This window comes from Hemibagrus wyckioides, linkage group LG07 (genome assembly GCF_019097595.1).
Source record: "Hemibagrus wyckioides isolate EC202008001 linkage group LG07, SWU_Hwy_1.0, whole genome shotgun sequence".
Classification (NCBI taxonomy): Eukaryota; Metazoa; Chordata; class Actinopteri; order Siluriformes; family Bagridae; genus Hemibagrus; species Hemibagrus wyckioides.
This window is the reverse complement of record NC_080716.1, coordinates 3,359,456-3,377,317: the sequence shown is the minus strand read 5'-3', so window position 1 is coordinate 3,377,317 and position 17,862 is coordinate 3,359,456. Positions and strand designations below refer to the sequence as shown.

At 39.7% G+C, this 17,862-nt stretch overlaps 1 protein-coding gene across 1 annotated transcript in view; it reads right to left on the bottom strand.

Annotated features, from left to right (window-relative positions):
* clstn2a (calsyntenin 2a) overlaps positions 1-17,862 on the bottom strand; it is a 68,898-nt gene that overhangs the window by 14,955 nt on the left and 36,081 nt on the right. Inside the window, exons 3-8 of the mRNA XM_058396062.1 lie at positions 9,832-10,027; positions 9,301-9,509; positions 6,785-6,934; positions 3,852-4,037; positions 2,707-2,964; positions 1,955-2,076 (exon numbers count right to left, since the gene is read on the bottom strand). Coding sequence (XP_058252045.1) covers positions 1,955-2,076; positions 2,707-2,964; positions 3,852-4,037; positions 6,785-6,934; positions 9,301-9,509; positions 9,832-10,027 — 1,121 coding nt within the window. The remainder of the gene's footprint in view (positions 1-1,954; positions 2,077-2,706; positions 2,965-3,851; positions 4,038-6,784; positions 6,935-9,300; positions 9,510-9,831; positions 10,028-17,862) is intronic.

The window sequence follows — 17,862 nt, the reverse complement described above, 5'->3', positions numbered from 1 at the left end:
GCTACACTGAGCTTCGGATCATGGACTGATGACTGCAAAGTCTCCTTTAGGAATTTCTTGTAGAGAGCAGAAATCATAGTTCTATCAATTACGGCAAGTCACCCAGCACTGAAGCAGCAAAGAATTCCCATACACATTTCTACCATGTTTGACTGTTAGTATGATGTTCCTGTTGTGGAATGCTGTTTGTTTTATGCTAAATGTAACAGGTCTTTCGAGAAGTTTTATGTTCAACACATTGGGGGTCATCAAGGAGACAGATGAGATGTCCTTGCAGCTTCCCAAGGATACTATTTATGCCCAGTTTCTTTCTAACGGTGAAATCATAAACGCTGACCTTATCCAATGCAAAGAAGAGCAGTAGTTCCTTAGATGTTTCCTGGACAAGCCATTGATGTGATCTTAGAGATTGGTAGGCTGACCACTGCTGAAAAGATTTAACATTGTTCCACATTTTCTCCTTTGGAGATAATGGTTCACACTGGGGTCTGTGCAATCCCCCATATCTGAATGACTGGTTGCAGTGTGGACAGTACCAAGAGTAAGTGACATGCCAGACACTGCTCCTGACCTTAGAAGTGTAAGCTCTGGTATAAAATGAGACCATTTGACATAGGACTTGTACCTTGACCGCCTCAAACCTCAACTCTTGGGCTAAAAGCTTGGCTTTTTTGTTACCTACAGGCTGCTTTTCTGTCAGTTATTGTATCCAGTTGTATAGTGTGCAAGGCAGAACTGACTTACTGAAGGCAGTGTGGCTCACTGGACAAAAAAAGTGTTAAACTTAATTTCCTTTTGACCTGTAATGAACTGAAGAGATCATGCTGGCATACTGAATGGCTCATGCTGTAAAATACAAAACCCTTTCTGCTTGTATGCAATTTTTCAATGGCAGATAATTAACCCAGAGGAAATTTGCAATTGCTGACACATTTGCAGACTCTTGTGGCTAAGGAAACTGTCACAGTTGTTTAACACGGGAGAAATATGCAGTTTCTGACACAACTGGAAGCTCACATGGCTGGAGAAACAGATGTTTGCCTTGCCTGTGTAATCAGTCATATTTCTATATTGGTTTCTTTTAAAAGCCTGACTCTTGACCCATGAGAACAAAATCCATACACTGTCTAACATTTTTGGGACATGCTGAGTCTTCAAGTTGTGCGAAGTGATTACTGCAGCACATAAGAAGCTCGGTTTACTCTGGAGACATCGAAAACAATGAGAACATATGTCTGAAACAGTGATTCAGAAATTATAGATGTCATGGCAGAAATGTAGTCATAATTCATCTCATACGGGTGTTCCATCTGTTTCCAATCAGCAATTGAGAGTGTGGGTTATTAATTATCAGAAGGTTGAGAGTTCAAGTTGAAATACCACCAAATTGCTGCCACTGGTGAGCTCTTGTTGCAAGGTTCTTAAACCTGACCTGATTCAAGGGTACCATAAATCCTGGACTCCTGAGAAGGGCCACCTCTCCACACCATTACTCATGAACCAATGCAGGGAGACCTGACTGCCCACAATGCAATCCAACACAAAAAGCACAGCCTTTACGAAATTACAAATCCATTATAAATATTTGAATAGCCCCACTGGTGCACAGAAGGCAGTCTTACCTTAGGCAATTAACTGCTTTCCTGTTTTTTTACCTCAGAACTTCATTCCCTAAATTGCCAACGTCCAATCGTTTAAAAAGTTCGGACTCAGTAGCTGGCAGTGACAGCCTGCTGCATTTTGCTTTAGATTTCATTTTTAGCTTCATCCAATGGGCATATTCACTTTAAATCTATACTTATCAAGGACCACCGTACTAGTCAAGGTTTCTGGCCATCCCATTCAACCACTCATAGCTGGAATTGAAATATCTTTTTTAATTTCCACAACCACTTCTCTCTCTCTCTCTCTCTTTCTATACTCTTGGAGGAAGTGTGTATCAGTGTCCTCTCACCTGCTCTAACTTCCAGTGGAACTCGGCTGGCCTGAATGTGTCCGTCTGTGTGAAGTCCCTCCGCAGCAAGAAGACCAGACGACAGTTGTGCACATACAGTGAGTAATGGTGTCTGTTCATCTCTGCCAATATATATATATATATGATGGATGAAAATATTTCATATGAAGGAAAAAAAAACTTGCATAAACAATTGCAGAATCATAATGAGTAAACGTTTACTGCATGTCACAGATAAGCAAGTTTACTAACATCCTGCTATGCTCTGTGCCATGGATTAGAAATACTGAGGCCAAGTTGACCTGAATGTTAGGATAAGATACCGGGATTAAAGATCTAATTGACTTTTAAAAAGGGATTATTATTGGGACAGGATGTCAAGAGCTTTAGGCATCAAGACTACAAAGGGGAATGTGTTTTTACCGCAAAATCCTGATCAGTGTTGGATCAGTGGGAAATTTATCAGTATTAGAATGGAACATACTGAATGCAAAAATACAAAAGTGCACATCCAATGACCATGATGCATGTTCCTTAGGTGACTAAGAACATTAATTGGATAATAGATTAACATTACGATGTAATTCCATGGAGATTCAATTCCACGTCTTGCTTTGGGTTTAAAATATAATTCACCTGTGACAAGCTGATTCCTTACTTCAATGTTGATAAGGTTGATTATCATTGTTCTCATTTATGTATAAAGCAACCCTTTTGTAGGCCAGTGGTAACCAGAGTCTTTTTACTCATACCAGTCTTGTCCGAGTTACATAGCAGCGTCTCCTTCTCGCCTCTCAGTCCAGGACTCGGTCCATGTTTCATCCATGTGGCAATGGTGAATTGTTCAGTGAGGTTCTGAGGCACCACCATTTCCGGAATATTGGCTGCCTGCCGTCCATCGAAGTGGAAGACGAGGTCACTGTCTCGTCCGCTGTCTGTCAGCAGTGACGCCGTCCAATTTGTTGAAGTGCTCGGAGCAGGGAGAAGATCCACACTGCCTGAAGCAGCACCTGCCGAAAAAACAACAGTAAGAATGGCTTTACCCTTATGAGGTGATGAAAAATCACAGCAAACATCAGTTTCGAACTGTGCTTTAGTATAGCAGGAACCAAGCATTCGAACCAGGAGTTCTAAAGAACACTTGATCATTTGAAGGGTTTCCCAGGTCACCACACATATAGTATAACACTTTATTTTACTGTGTTTATCTTAATCAGTAATGGAGGTTTCCAGTAAAGCATAACGTCTTAAGAATCCAATGATCCTTTTCCTGAAATTCCTAAATAAATAATATGTATATTTATATAGCTTTTGAGCACTTTTGCTTTGGCCATTCAAACATTGTACAAGTCTTTAACTCATCCTCCTTTTTTTAATCCTGCCTAAAACTATTAGGGTCTTTATATTACCAGGCTGAAAGGTTCTTAAATGAAAATGACAGAAGTTCAATTCCACTGTTGCATTTCCTGTTGCAGCAAATGAAAAGAAAATCAATTGTCAGGGCAACTTGAGGAAAAGATGTGATTACAGAATTAATAAAATGTATGTGAGAGACTCTTGGAAGAGGTCTGGCACATGACTTGACAATTTGATTGCATACAGTGGAGTACGTAATTAGCAATTTGGGGAAAAATACTAAACACATCATGCATTAATGCTGAAGTTCATGTTAACTAATGTGAATGATCCCTAACGATTTGCATTTCCTGAAAATAGTTTATACCCAAGACTCATCCTGGGATTTTTGAGTCTTGTTTCTCTCAAGGTTTCTTCCTTGTGTCCTTCTTCCAGTTTCTAGGTCTGAATACCATAGTTCTTGGCTTATCTTGTATTTTGCCAAGAACTAACAAACCGATAACAAAGCAACAATTTTTTTGTTGATGCTTCTTGAACTCACCACAGAGCTTCTGCAGTGATTTCTCAGAGTAGGTTTCTCTGTCACAGCCCTTCCCGATGTGGCTAGTTTGCAGTTGTACCGTGACTTGCACCAAGGACATGGGGCCACCACAAGTCTCAAGGTGCATCATGGGAAACAGCTGCTTGCTGCCTGTCCCGGGCTCGTAGTCCACTTGCTTACTCCATCCTGGAGAGAGAAGAGAATACAACGTGGCTTTACTAGCACTCCTAGAACAGCAAGTGCACACCTTTATGGTAATACTGTAGCTTCATATGAACCTAAATACTGCATGGTTGACCTTGAAATTGAACTGGAACTTAGAGTATATGTACTTTGTGTTAGAAGAGCCTCTTTTCAAAAGCTTTGGAAACATATACGATTTTGTATACAGTATATTGAGAAATGCCAAACACCCATAAATTACCAAGCACTTTTATAGCACAGTCATGAAAGCCGAAAATGACCAAGCCCACTGGCTACCACAGACCCAGACCGACTCATCCTTCTTTTCTTTATTCTTTTGTCCTAACTGAACAGTCTTCTTTGTCTTTGTTTACGTATTTGTTTTAGTTTTCAAGACAATAGCAAGAATGTAGAAATAGACGCCTTGTTTTTCTCCAGAGATAGTTCTTTATGAATAACTGAGGCAGCATTCTCACTTCAAATAAAACAAGACAGCAAGGACAGGCTTTACGCTTTAAATAAAAAATGTTGTGTGATGGGTTCAGATCGTTCAGAATAATAGCAAACACTTTTCTATTTTACCAAATCCATAAAAACACTAAGAGAAATAATAATAACTACTCCACATTATGTCTTGGGATGCTTGTTAAAATGGAACCCTGTGGGTCCACACCTTTTCTATGGCTGGAGAAAAGAAGGCCATCCCAGCTTCAACCAGCTAAAATATCAGATAAAATAGCAGATTTTTGTCCAGCAAATGAACTGATGAGCAAAATATAACTGGTTTTAGTTTCTTCTTCATTACATACTGATGACAAAACCAAAAGGTTACTAGATATTTCTTGAGTAGAAGCAAAGTTTTTCAATTCCACACCTAATATTAGTGAAACATTTCCAATATATTGCAGCATGAATAGTTATAGTGCAAATACCTCTATGGTTTCCACTCTTATTATGTAGCAGCTTATAAAATTGATCCAGCACTTTCTATTATTTAACACAGTTTTTTTTTTAATATCATGCTCCAGCATTTAACACACATCAAGACTGAGATAAAAATAAAGGGACATTTGGAATTTTGTATATTTCATCTTCTATGTGTAATGAAATACTAATTTCTGTTAAGAAACATTAGGAGACTGGACAAGAAGAGACACTTTTATAGATGTTAAACCCGAGTAAAATGTTAATCTCTCTGCATGGACAGGGTGGACTGCAGGAGGCAGTGAAGGGATGTAGGATATAGATAGATAGATCAGTGCTGACACATGGGGATTGACCCTGAAGAGAAAGATAGGCCAGCCAATTACAAACCTGCACTACCATGACATCCTGGACTGAGAAATACCCTCTTTTCTTTCTTTCTAGCCTCTTTCTCCTTGCCCTGGGCTCATCACCTCAGTCACCATGTTTCCACCTCAGCTCCTCACATTGAATGACAATGCAGGACACACAATCTACAAGCCAGTGACTGAGTCTAGCTGCTGGTCAGTGCCTGTCAAAATATATTTAAGGATCTATCATGCATAAGGCAAAAGGAGGATAGGCTAGGGTCGATTGAATACAGAGGGGAGATAGACCTTACTAAAATTGATTTGCACTTTCAAACTGAACTTGAGCATTGTGTGAGAAGCATCTAGTTTGCTTTTAGGAGATTTGTAATTAATCTGCTTGAGGGTGACCTTTTGTGTTGTGCCAGGAGGAAGCTGTTGTTTTGCAGGATGATCAAAATCATATTTTTCACCAGGTAATATGAGAACATTCTTTCCAGACTATGCTTTACCTTGATAAACTGACGGGGGGGAAAACAATCTGGTGGCACCTTTTTAATTGCCACCTAGATCAAAATAAACTCAGCTTTCGTTGTAACAAGCATTTGGGAAAGCGACCTGCAACAGCAAGATGTGTGTTTGCTGGTAAATGCACATTCTCTGCACAAGTATTGGTAAAATGATTTAATTGTGTGATATGAATGGGAAACACAGCTTGGTTTACTTTGCTCAGTGCGGAATACATTTGCATTACATTTCAAAACTTCACTGAAAGTAGTTGACTGAGGTGAAATACTGTTTGCCCTGTTATAACCACGTTTTCCAAAGGTTCTTCCTTTTCTTCCATAGCCACTCAACTTACCAATGTATAAACAAACAAAAAAAAAAAAAAACAAGCCAATTTTTTATCTTTATTCAAAAAACCTCTGGTAATACATGCGTAGGTATTTCATAACTGTTAAGCATAACAGTGTCTGAAGTATGTGTATTGCAATCACCTGCACCTATTATCCAAAATAGTGGAAAACCAAATGCACAGTGTTACATAGATATTCCAAATAATTTAATGAATGCCAAAGACTTTTAGAAGACCTTTTTTTAATAAAAAAGAAAATGCAGAACATGTTAATCCTCCTTCTAATTCAGTGACCGAGCTCTACATGCAAGAATGGTGGCTGACATTTGAGAGAATTAGAAAAGCTTCTTAAATTCGCTTTGCTAAACTTTTCGAGACAGTGGGATTATCTGCCGATTTAGCACGGTGCAACAGAGTTGGCTCTGGAAAATAAAAGCACTAGAAGTAATTGTAGAAAACGGTTGAATTTAATACACTTTCGTTGCCCTTGCCCTAAATAAGACATAGTTAACCTAAGTATCCTACAGCATTAGCTTTAAAATATGTTACAGTAAAAGGTATCAGGAATAGTGATAAAAAAAAAAAAAAAAACACATTTTGAGGTAAGACAAGAAGTGACATACCTTGCCAGCCAGGCTTGCACATAGGTTTGACATGGATTTGGACGAGCACACTCTCTTTTGCCCTCTTTTGCCCGCAATCATATGCGCTCACCATGATCTCGTAGTATTGCTGCTTGTCATAACTTAAATGTTCCGTGTTCCGAATATTGCCTTAAGGAATGAGAAACATAAAATGGACGAGGTAAAATTATATCATTCGATTACAAATGCTCTTGACCTCTCTCTTTTGAATTTAGGCCTAAACATTGCTGGCTACGTTTTTAGCTGTGGTGCTATTAACTTCATATAATCACCAGGACCGGTTAAAGGCATGTGGATACTTGTGTGTATGTGTAAGAGACAATATAACAAAGTGACATATGTGTAATAAATATCACTGACAAACAGCCATCGTTTCCTGGAAACATCTCGCTGGGTTGCCACTACCAAGGAACCCCAGGAATTGTGGGATCGCAAAGCATCTTAAGCAAGCAAAGTGTCTATAAGGACAAAAAATTGGACTGTCGTAGTAATAATGAATGCCAATCTGTGCTTAGAGAAAGATGCCTTCCATGTCTTTCCTCTGGGACAGATGAACATGCAGTTTCAGATGCAGTCTGAATAGTACTGTATGGTGCATACTGGGAACATCAAGAAAGGCTCAGCTCCATGGAATAATGCAGTCCCATCAAGCGATCAACCTCAAGCTCAATGCTACTTTTGTTCAAGTAATTGCCAAAAAGACACCCATCTTAATATTTTTCATGGTATAGTAAGGTTTTAAACCAAAGCAGATGGGGAGATCCTAAGCTGGACTCTATTTCAGATAGAGGTATAATGGCCCTATCAGAAAGGCCATAATAAATAATAATAAAGACCCCACAAAGAGGCCATCTTTAGTGCTCTGATTCAGTGTACACATATAATGTATATAGTAACTATCTAGAAGTTCCCAAAGATGAGCAAGTAGTACTCAAAGATTCCCACAGAGCCAAAGAACCAGCTTGTTATGACTACCAAACTCTGTTGGGGCTCACTCCATTTGCTACTAATGCTTGGACTATCCAGCAAGCAAACCCTATTTCCCTCTTATGGGTGTGGCATTTGCAGCTAAGCCATAGGCTGATAATCAAATTCCAAAGGCCAGCATTTCCAGTAAGCCTAGAAGGATTGCCACTACAGCTTCTGTTATCAATCCCATCATCCTCAATAGGATCCAGTGCTGCACACAGTGACCTGGATTAATATGTCTGGCAAGCATAACAATGTCTACCAAACATTGAGGTGACAAGGTGGCGAGAATTCAGGGAATCTAGTTTTTTTTTTTTTTTTTTTAAAAAACACCCATGACAATATATAGAGGGTGAAAGATTGCAATCTGAATCGGAATGCCTGTGTAAAAAGTATGTGGCACATAAAAATAGGCATCATGAGCATGGGAATAAGTTAAGCAATGAGAAGAAGGAAATGCCAGCTCAATGCTTCCACAGACACCATGGAGTTCTGTGCTGTATTCATAAAAAAGTCCAGCTATAGTCAGAACTATAGTCATGGGCCAACATGAAAAAAGTTGCAAGTTGGCTGTATGCAAATGCTGCATCATATGTTCTGATTTTGTTTGAAGGTCTCAGCTTGCGTGTGCATGCACACAAGAAGGTAACACAGGTTTAGCTGAACCGCATAAAGCATATACATCATACTGTGTCTTGTAAGTGCATGTAGTGAGGCTGTGAGATAGTGGTCATCATTACAAAGGGAACGTTTTTTATCTGTATGTTCTCTACTGTCCACCATCTGCTCCATAGCTCAAACTCCATAGCTAATGAGTATAAGCATTACCAGACAGTGGTAGCTGTGTGACTATATTCTAATTCGAAATTCATTTAAATGTTAAATACCATTTATACCAAAGGTTTCAAAATGTGTGATGCACCTTTATGCATTAGCATGTGTAATAGAGGATGAGGAAGGTGAGTGGTTGACCGGACAAGGACTGACTTCCAGCAGCTGAAGTCATTCACAGAGAGATACGCATATCCATACACTACTGAAATGATGTCAAGAATGGAAATTAAAGCTAAATCATTCTTGACATCTTCTTTTGCTTGTTGCATTTATGTATGTGTGTGTAAATGAGTGCAACATATGCCCAAGAAATGAAATAGGCTTTCCTCCTGCCAATCAAACATATTGTTCCTGATTAACTGATCTAACACCTGGAGAGTGAACCACCTTGTTCTTTCATGCGTCTGGGAATGGACCGTTTTGCCTATGTTGCTATTTCACATATGTAAGCTATCGATTCTTATTTGCTCTTCACAGAAACAACACAGAGATAAATTATGGGCTGATGGGAAGCAATAATTTCATGTGTCTTTTTATATCCACTCTCTGTGGATAATACAGTGAAGCAGGAAGTAGAGGTAAGGCAGAGAGCCTAGTCTTTATTGTGCTCATTTATCTTTGTGTGTGTGTATGTGTGAGTGTGAAAAAGACAGAGAGAGAGAGAGAGAGAGAGAGAGAGAGCGAAGCCTCACCATTGCGGTCAATAGCAAAAGGTGTGTTTTGCGTAATGATCTCATAGTTGCAGATCTGGCTGTACTGGGCTGAGCAATCCTGGTCCCAGGCCTCCACTTGCACAATGCTGTCATAAATCTTCCCCTCTGTCACTGTGGCCTGGTACACCGGCTCATGGAAAAAAGGAGAGAACTCGTTCACGTCCTCAACCTGGATGTGGACCACTGCTCTAATGCACAGAATGAAGCATGGATGGAATGATGCAGAGGAGTGCAGAGACATAGAAAATAGAGATAATGTTGCACTGACACCTTTAAATTCAATAAAATAGAAAGGTAGGAAAACCAGCAGGGACAGATATATACTTAACTACTGACACATCAATAATTTATCACTTCTTATAACTGCTGCTTAGTATCTTGGCTCTCAGCATGCTTGCTTGTACAAACACTGATCAATTTTTACTTAACTTCAATTCACTGATGAAAAATAGCACATATATAAGCTGTTAATGCAATGACCCATCCAGATGACATATAACAGTTACGCACTTGTGGCTCTTTTTCCAACTGTCTCCTGAGACATCAGCCCCACAGTCGTAAGCCTGAATGATGAAGGTGAACTCCTTTTGTTGCTCACAATCAATGGGACCAGATGCTTTCAATACTCCCTCCCCTGATGTCTTGTTTAATACCTCTGCCTTGAACGGAGTGTCCTGTCCATGGATCTTAAAAGCACAAATCTCCCCTGAAACAGTAAAAACAACAGGTATAATGAGTCTCACCAAATCTAACTTTAACAAAGAAAGGTTGTTCGTGCTTAAAAATGCAGGGTTCTATGTGGATATAGTTTTACTGTTCTTGCTGGGTGAGCGAGAATAATTGCCTATTCACGAATTTCTTTATTGCGAATGTAGATTCAGAGAGCTGGAATGTTAAATAGGGTGCTGCAAAATTACTAACCTAAATATTTTAGATTCTTGTCTCAGTGGCACATTGTTAACTGGCCTCTTTCAATTTTTGGCCAAGTTGAATTCAATTATAAGAGCTGTACTGAAAGCACAGAGGGATTTATTTGTCCTTGTACACAATTTAATTATGGCAAGTTATTGCCTTGTAATAATGAACTATGGGTGTTTACTTGTCTCTTTCATCTTGCATATGCAGGTGAAGAGATAATAGCACACCTCTCGAGGGAGTTCATTTGGTTTGGTCTATACCATGGAGAAGGCCTGCCTACGTGGCCATGAAATATCTACTGACACCATTGCTAATGCAAAAACATAAGGGTGTTGTCTTGCCTTTAAAACAACCCTGTTTCATTGCAATGCTTCTTTCATCCTTAGCATGTCTTGTCAGGGATAAGAGACAAGGGTGTCTGTCTGCATACACCGATCAGCCATAAAATCAAAACAACCTTCCTAAAATTGTGTAGGTACCCCTTGTGCTGTATGTGGTCTCTGGGACTAAGACCTTAAAAGCAAATCCTGTTGTTAGTCCAGCAAGTTGTGAGGTATGGCCTCCATGGATATTCCTGAACACTGTGGCACATTATCCTGCTAAAAGAGGCCATTGCCATTAGGGAATACCCTTACTATGAAAGGGTGTAATTGTTCAGCAACCATGTTAAGGTAGGTGGTACATGTCAAAGTAACCTCCACTTGAATGCCAGGACCAAAGGTTTCCCAGCAGAACATCCAGATCATCAAACCATGATCACGCTGCCTGGTTTGTGGCTTTGCAGCCCCATATGCAGCAAGAAGTGATGCACCGTATCTTCTCACACCTTTCAATCATTAACTTATTCAGTAATTTGTGTTACAGTAGCTCTTATGTGGGATCGGCCCAGATGGGCTAGAATTTGATCCCCAAGTAAAACCAAGGTACAGGGCCAATCAAAATCACAGTGGTCAACCACAGAAGGCAGATGGCATAAGAATATATGGCAGAATAACAAGACTCAGCAAGGCTTTACAAAAAGAATTTATTCCTTGTTCATCATATAATAATCTCTTCAAGTCACAGGCATTTTTATTGTTGGAATTTTCACACAATACATTATAAGGAAACACTTAAATCACACTTTGGATCTTGATGAACGAAATATTGAAGTTTAAAATCCTTACTTATTTACTTTGTCCAAAATGGTCAAAGGAAACCAAAATCACCAAGCCGTTGAGGGTTGGATTCAAAATCCAACTACAAGCAGTAATGCATAAAGTATGACTCCCTTGATTCTCAGCCCCAAAACGTTTGCTTTTCTTCCATAGACAGCTCTTTGGACTTCATGTTGGTTTATCCTTTTAAAACAACAAAACACCTGGGTAACAGGAAACACTTGAAATAATTTGAATGGAGCCATGTTTTCAACTGTTAAACATATCTAGAGGTAAATATCAGGAAATGAAATCTGGCTTGTTACATATCCATATTTTGACCTCAAAACCAAATGTCTTCAGTTTATAGCAAATACAGTAGAATTGGCCTTGTCATACAAATCATTTCTGCAATTTCTGGGAATGCACCTCCGCTTCACTATAGACCTTCTTCTATTGTGTCTCCTTTTGAATCCTTTTCACACTTGATGGCCCAAGGCTATTCTATACCCATTGGCACTGTAAAATCAGGAGCATTGTCAAGATCGGCCTGTCCTGTCAAAGCCTTTAAACTGTTTTTTTTTCTACAACAGAAACAGTACAAATAAATACAACAGCATGAAACACAATCACAAAATCTCTAGACTGCGCTTAGAAATATTAAACTAACACAATTTACTCTGGTGGCTACACAATGCATTGACATTTAATGAGAAATATTTTGCTGGATTGTGTGCTCACATCATTTGTATCTGCATGATTTCATGCAATGTGCTATCGCCACATGATTGGCTGATGGGCTAATTGCATGAATGAGCATTTTGCTATTACACTTCACTAAACAAAATGAAATGCTGAGTTTGCCCTTACTGCTTGTTTGGCCTAGGGCTGTCTCTTGATTAATAGCATCTGTTATATCTGGCAACAAGTTGTTAAAATAGATATAATCCAGTATCAGTTGGATACATTCTAAGCCTACTGTTACAATTCGGCGTTTGCTGTTACACCTCTCTAAACACAGAATATTAGAATATCTAATAAAGAGTTGATTGCCTTTCGGCTGTCTGCAAAGTGCCTTGAATCGCACCCATTGTTCACAAGTGTGGAGCAGTGAAGTAAGCATACAGAGAAACTGTTATGCATGAGAGCACTTCCACAGTTCTCTGAACTCACACACACTTCCCTTCCCCTCACTCTCTAGCATTTGCTTGCGACTCAAGGAGCAATTCAAGCTACCTAGCATTCATTTTAATGAGCATGTTTGCTGATACTGTTCGGCATGCACTGGTTGGCTGCCCTGGCACTCTCTATTAAAGATACCGTTTAAACACCATAACACCTTAAACATAAATCTTCACACTAGGAGTTCATAGTTGATTAAAGCAGCTCTGAGCAGCAGCCAACATAAGAAGAGCTAAATCAAATGCTTCGTGCTGCCCCTGATTGCACTGAGAAATATATATATATATGGATGAGAGTGAATACATGACTAATAGTCAATCATATTAGCGAGGTCTTTTAACTCTTTCCTTGCTTCCACTCACACACAGTGTACTCAAATGTCATTGGAAAGGCCTAGCTTAAAGGGCACAATGAAAACTAGTCTGGAGGATAAAGGACAGAGGCATGAGGCAAGAAAGGTCAAGGCAATAGGTTAATATATAGTATGTGTACGTAGAATATTTGTTCTTTCATTTACTCAAAGGAAAGAAATCAAGTGGGTGGAAGTCGTGCAGGGAAGTGGGATGGAGAGAAGGAGCAGAATGAAACGTAAGGAAAGGAGGCCGATCAAACGTGTGAAAAGGAATGACAAGGTTTTCGCATGCTTTTTTTCTACAATTTTCTCCCTGATTTGTTCACATGTCAGCTCTCACCCACCATCCAACTCTCCCCATCATATGACAGCTACCATCCAGGGAGGATGAAGGGTGATTCAGGCATGTCCTCAGAGACATTTGAAGAGGAATACAACCTTTTTGAACCGAAGCCCTCTGGAAAAAGTACTATCCACCTTCTATCACGTAGATGAGGTCAGAGTTGCCCCTGATTAGCTAGTGTTGCTGTGATTGACCAAGAGAGAGAGTGACATCCTTCCCACCAAGAGATCATGGGGGCTCTCTTGGCTCCTGGACATGGGTAGCTGTGGTTTTATTTGGGTGTGGGTGCATCACTAAGGAGCCCCTTTTCATGCCTTGCAGCTGACTTGGTCTGAACACCATGTTGCATAGCTATGCATATAACTCTGTACAGATATCATCATACTGCATACTTGGAGAAGAACTGAAGAGCTCATGGCACCGTTTGGTACAGACAACTGTGATAATTTGTGGATTAAATGTAATTCAATGAAAGCATAGCAAATACAGCCCTTTAACCAAACAACTAGCATAGTAGCACCAATTTATGAGTCTCTGAGGTTAGCAGTGTGCACAAAAGGTTCTTCACATTCCACATGTATTATGAAGGTCCAAGTGGGCGGACTGAGGAAGAAGCAAGTGTATGAAAGGCATTGTAAATAATTGACAGAACAGTGGATAAGAGTGTGGGGAGCCATCTGTCAAAGCTCAAAGAAGTGCTTGAAATGTGTAATTATTGGCTCTTTCTGCTGTCAAAACTAATGGGTCAGTGCCTTTTGTCTGCCAAGCTTTTTTGGGGAAAAAAACCTAGCTGTGCAGTACCACCTTCTTACTCTAATGGATAGAGTACTTATATGATTTCCTAACACCATTATTATCTGCAGTAATACTAGTACATTTACTTCTTTCTGGACATGTAAAGGAAAAATTCTATATTTCGTTGGGTCAAAAATATGACCAAGAATGCTATTGTGATAGAGATTTCTACCTATTTATCATAAAGAATCTCATTACACTGTCAGAATGTTTAAAAATATCCTTCTGAATAATGCAGATTAAAAAGTGGTAGCTTACCAGCTAGTTCAAAAACGCAAAGATGGATTCTGTCACCCTAACAGATACTACTGTGCTTGCTTATCGAATTCAGGCAGGATGTTTGAGTTGCTTACTGCAGTGGTAGTTGCATTGGGCCAGCTAGAACTGAGAGGGCTTTGACAGTGGATGATCACTTGCCTTCACCAAGATCCTAAATTCCACAGACAAAGATGTGTCCTCATCTCAGCAAGAAGAGTCCACTGGGAAGCAGTGTCAAGTAGGGGAGAGCTAGTCATTAAGGATGCTGTGGGGGAGCATTGTGGTGTCAAAGAGGTACAGGGGTGTGTGGACCAACCAGCAGGAAGTGACCAGCAGCATGTACTGTTCCACTGACTATCAGATTCTGCCAGCTGTCCCTGAGTAGACATGTTGGATAGATACCAAATGGCTGGAGACCTTGCACCCTAGCCAGATTACTTAAACCTAGACACACTCCCTGCATCCCGGGTGCTGAAAGGACAGCACCATTTCAGTACCCCCATTACTGTGGAAAGCAAGAACGCACTTGGCTGCAGAGGGCAGCCAATCAGAGCAGAGGAAATCATTCATTGTCCAGAAGTAGTAAGGAGAGTAATAAGAGGTACAGTAGACGCTAAGGTGAGCAAGTTGCTCCCCTCATATGCTTCTCTCTTTTGTCCAGAGCCCACAGAGAGTAGTGTAGATGGTGGTTCATGAAGCCACTGCACCCTGCAAAGAATCCTGCAAAGCTCCTGGATTCCTGGCTCACCGCTGCTTAGCCCTGCCTGGAAGTCACCTCCACAGCACCTCCTGCATCTACCATAAACACTTTCACCTCATTTCACCCTGAGCAATGTAAATACTAGTGCACTTTCCACACTCCCCAGGCCTCCTGTTCTATAGCCAAAATCTGTGGTGGAATAGACAAATCACTTATTTTCTGTTACATAGATTTCACAAGGAGGCCGAGGGAAAGAGCTCGAACAGGTTTTGACGGACACAGGCTCCACAATGTCTTTTTGCTCATTTTATGCTCCCTTGAACAAGGTGAATAGGCTGAGGAAGATATGCAAATATGGATCTAATTGGCTTGTCAGGACAACGACCAGCCCATTCATATGCGTGACAGAAAAAAGCAGACTGAATTCAGCTGTTACCCTCCTACATGTAATTAAGTCCTAGCATGTACATAGCACCTCGGTTCAACTGACTATGTGTGAACTGGCCTGTCACTTCCTGTCACCTGCCAGGCATGTATATGCAGTTTCCCCTCCTTCAGCCTCAGAAGCAGTTCCCATGCATAGCTGATGAAGAATGTTTTTTGATTGTCCTGTTTCTCTAGAAACTTTATATATTACCCTACATTTAGACTAGCGAGTGTCAAAGGGATAGGTGACCATTAATTTATGTTCAGAATTATAAAAAAAAAATATGTTCTCAAGCTATAAAGCAACAAATCCAAAGGATCCAATGAAATGCTTCCTCATGCCAGTGCTATGGGAGGTGTGGTCTGAATTTTTTTTTTCTTCTTCAATTCCCCTCTCTTTAACAAGTTTTATCCTGCAATTAGCTTCCATTTACTTACCGATGGACAAAAATGGAAGGAAAACTTGTTACTTCAGTTTCATGTTACCTTGTTATATAAGACATCTTTTTAAATGTGTATAAATATGTTAGGGAAAAAAATTAAAGCTTTGAAGGAAGTAGCAGAGATCATTGGTACCCGAGTGTACTCGACTAGAACAGCTAGCTTGCTTTGCTAATCTGACGGCTAAGCCAGTAAAAATCTTAGCACGGACAGCTGACAACCTCAAAAGTTGTGAACAAGAGACAAACTATGAACAATACTAGCTACTTGACGCAAGAGGGAATGTAGGGTTACACCATTTGCTGGCCATTTTATTAGGGACACCTGTATACCAACTAATTGATGCAAATATACAGTAAGCCAATCATACAGTGTGCCTGTCTGGAATTTTCACACTCATCATGCTTCTCCACTCATTTATCTAGGATTTTCCACTCCAATCTCCAAGCTTTTCCTGTCAGTTAGCTTGAAGGCAGGATGCTTAAGAAATTGAAGGGTGAAGTTTGAGAAAAGAGTTCAACAAGAGATTTAAAGGAAATGTTTCAAGATAAGAATACTTAATGGGCTGCAAATGGAAGTAAGGGATGTTAGACTTAATGATGCATCTGGAGACGCCTTCATTGGGGGAATCTCAGCCAACCTGCTCTGTCTATCTTCATTTAAATCCAGGTCGTCAATGAGAGACATGCCTTTCAAAGTAGTTTTGTCTGTTTTCTGGATTTTATTTTATTTTTTAAAGAAAACTTTTCTTCTATCCTTACACAGATCAGTTATGTGTATATAGATTAAATATAGTAGACATGAAGGTCAGTTGTATAATCAAGGTATTTGAAATGATGCATTGAAGACATTTTATTGCCTTCAGTTGAACTGATGAAAGTACCATCAACCAATGTAAACATAGGGGTGTAACACAATGAAACTATCTACAGTTGTATCTGTGCAGTGCTCAAAATATTTGTTTCTGCATCAGTATTGATTTATGGGGGAAGGAATCATTCTTCAAAAGCAAAAATGCCAACAATGTTTGGTGTCTTAATATATATTTTTAAATAAGAGAAATAACACACTCATTTTTAAACCATCATTTTTAAATCATTTGATTTGCCTCCCTTTTGTGCAACAAAAATATTTAAAAATTCATATTTAACTTATATAATAATAGAAGCGTATCTGATTTTCGATTTGTTTATTCTAAATATGACACATTTCAAACAAAGTCTTAGCTTGATCGTTAAAGGTTCACTGGAGTTTATTTTGGGATTTTGTGCAGAAAGTCTGTAGCGCTATGCCAGAGCCATGTGTCAGTAAGTGAGAATGACAAATAGTCTATAAAGAGAAGGAATATTCAGGATGATCATCTATGTTAAATTAAAGTAATTGTCTCAAGCGATTAGGAAGTTAAATTTCTTATCCATAAGTGTGGGCTCTATTCATGAAGGGGTTAAACAGCAGCTCTCTGTGGTGGGGGAAAAAATGGTAACACTTTTATGCAAAACACACTCGCTGCCACTTTCGGAAACAGAAAAATAGTCCCAGCTCATGTTTTAATTATCACCTCTTCAGTGTCTTTACAAGTTTGTAAAGCTTATAGCTTTCCACATCTGTAAATTCTGAACATCACTGAAAAGTGTGATCCCCCCCCCACCCCCCAAATCCCAGTCCCAGTTGCACAGGTACATGTCCAGATAAGCCTCATCAGGCATGTGTATGGTATGCACACATGTAGGAAAGAAAAAAAACAAGCTACACTAGTACCATTTGGAGTCTTTGCAGAAGTAAAAGACCTACACTGCATTTTGGTAAATCCCAAGTGAATAATTAAGATGACACTGATGTGACTAGTTCCTCAGGCATATGCCTTCACCCTGAGGGAGACTCTTAGACAATGGACATCAATATGGCACATTATTCATTAATTTGATGACATGAAAACATGGGACACACATGCATACACTCAAAAATGTCCCATTCTCCCCCCTCCCCCAAT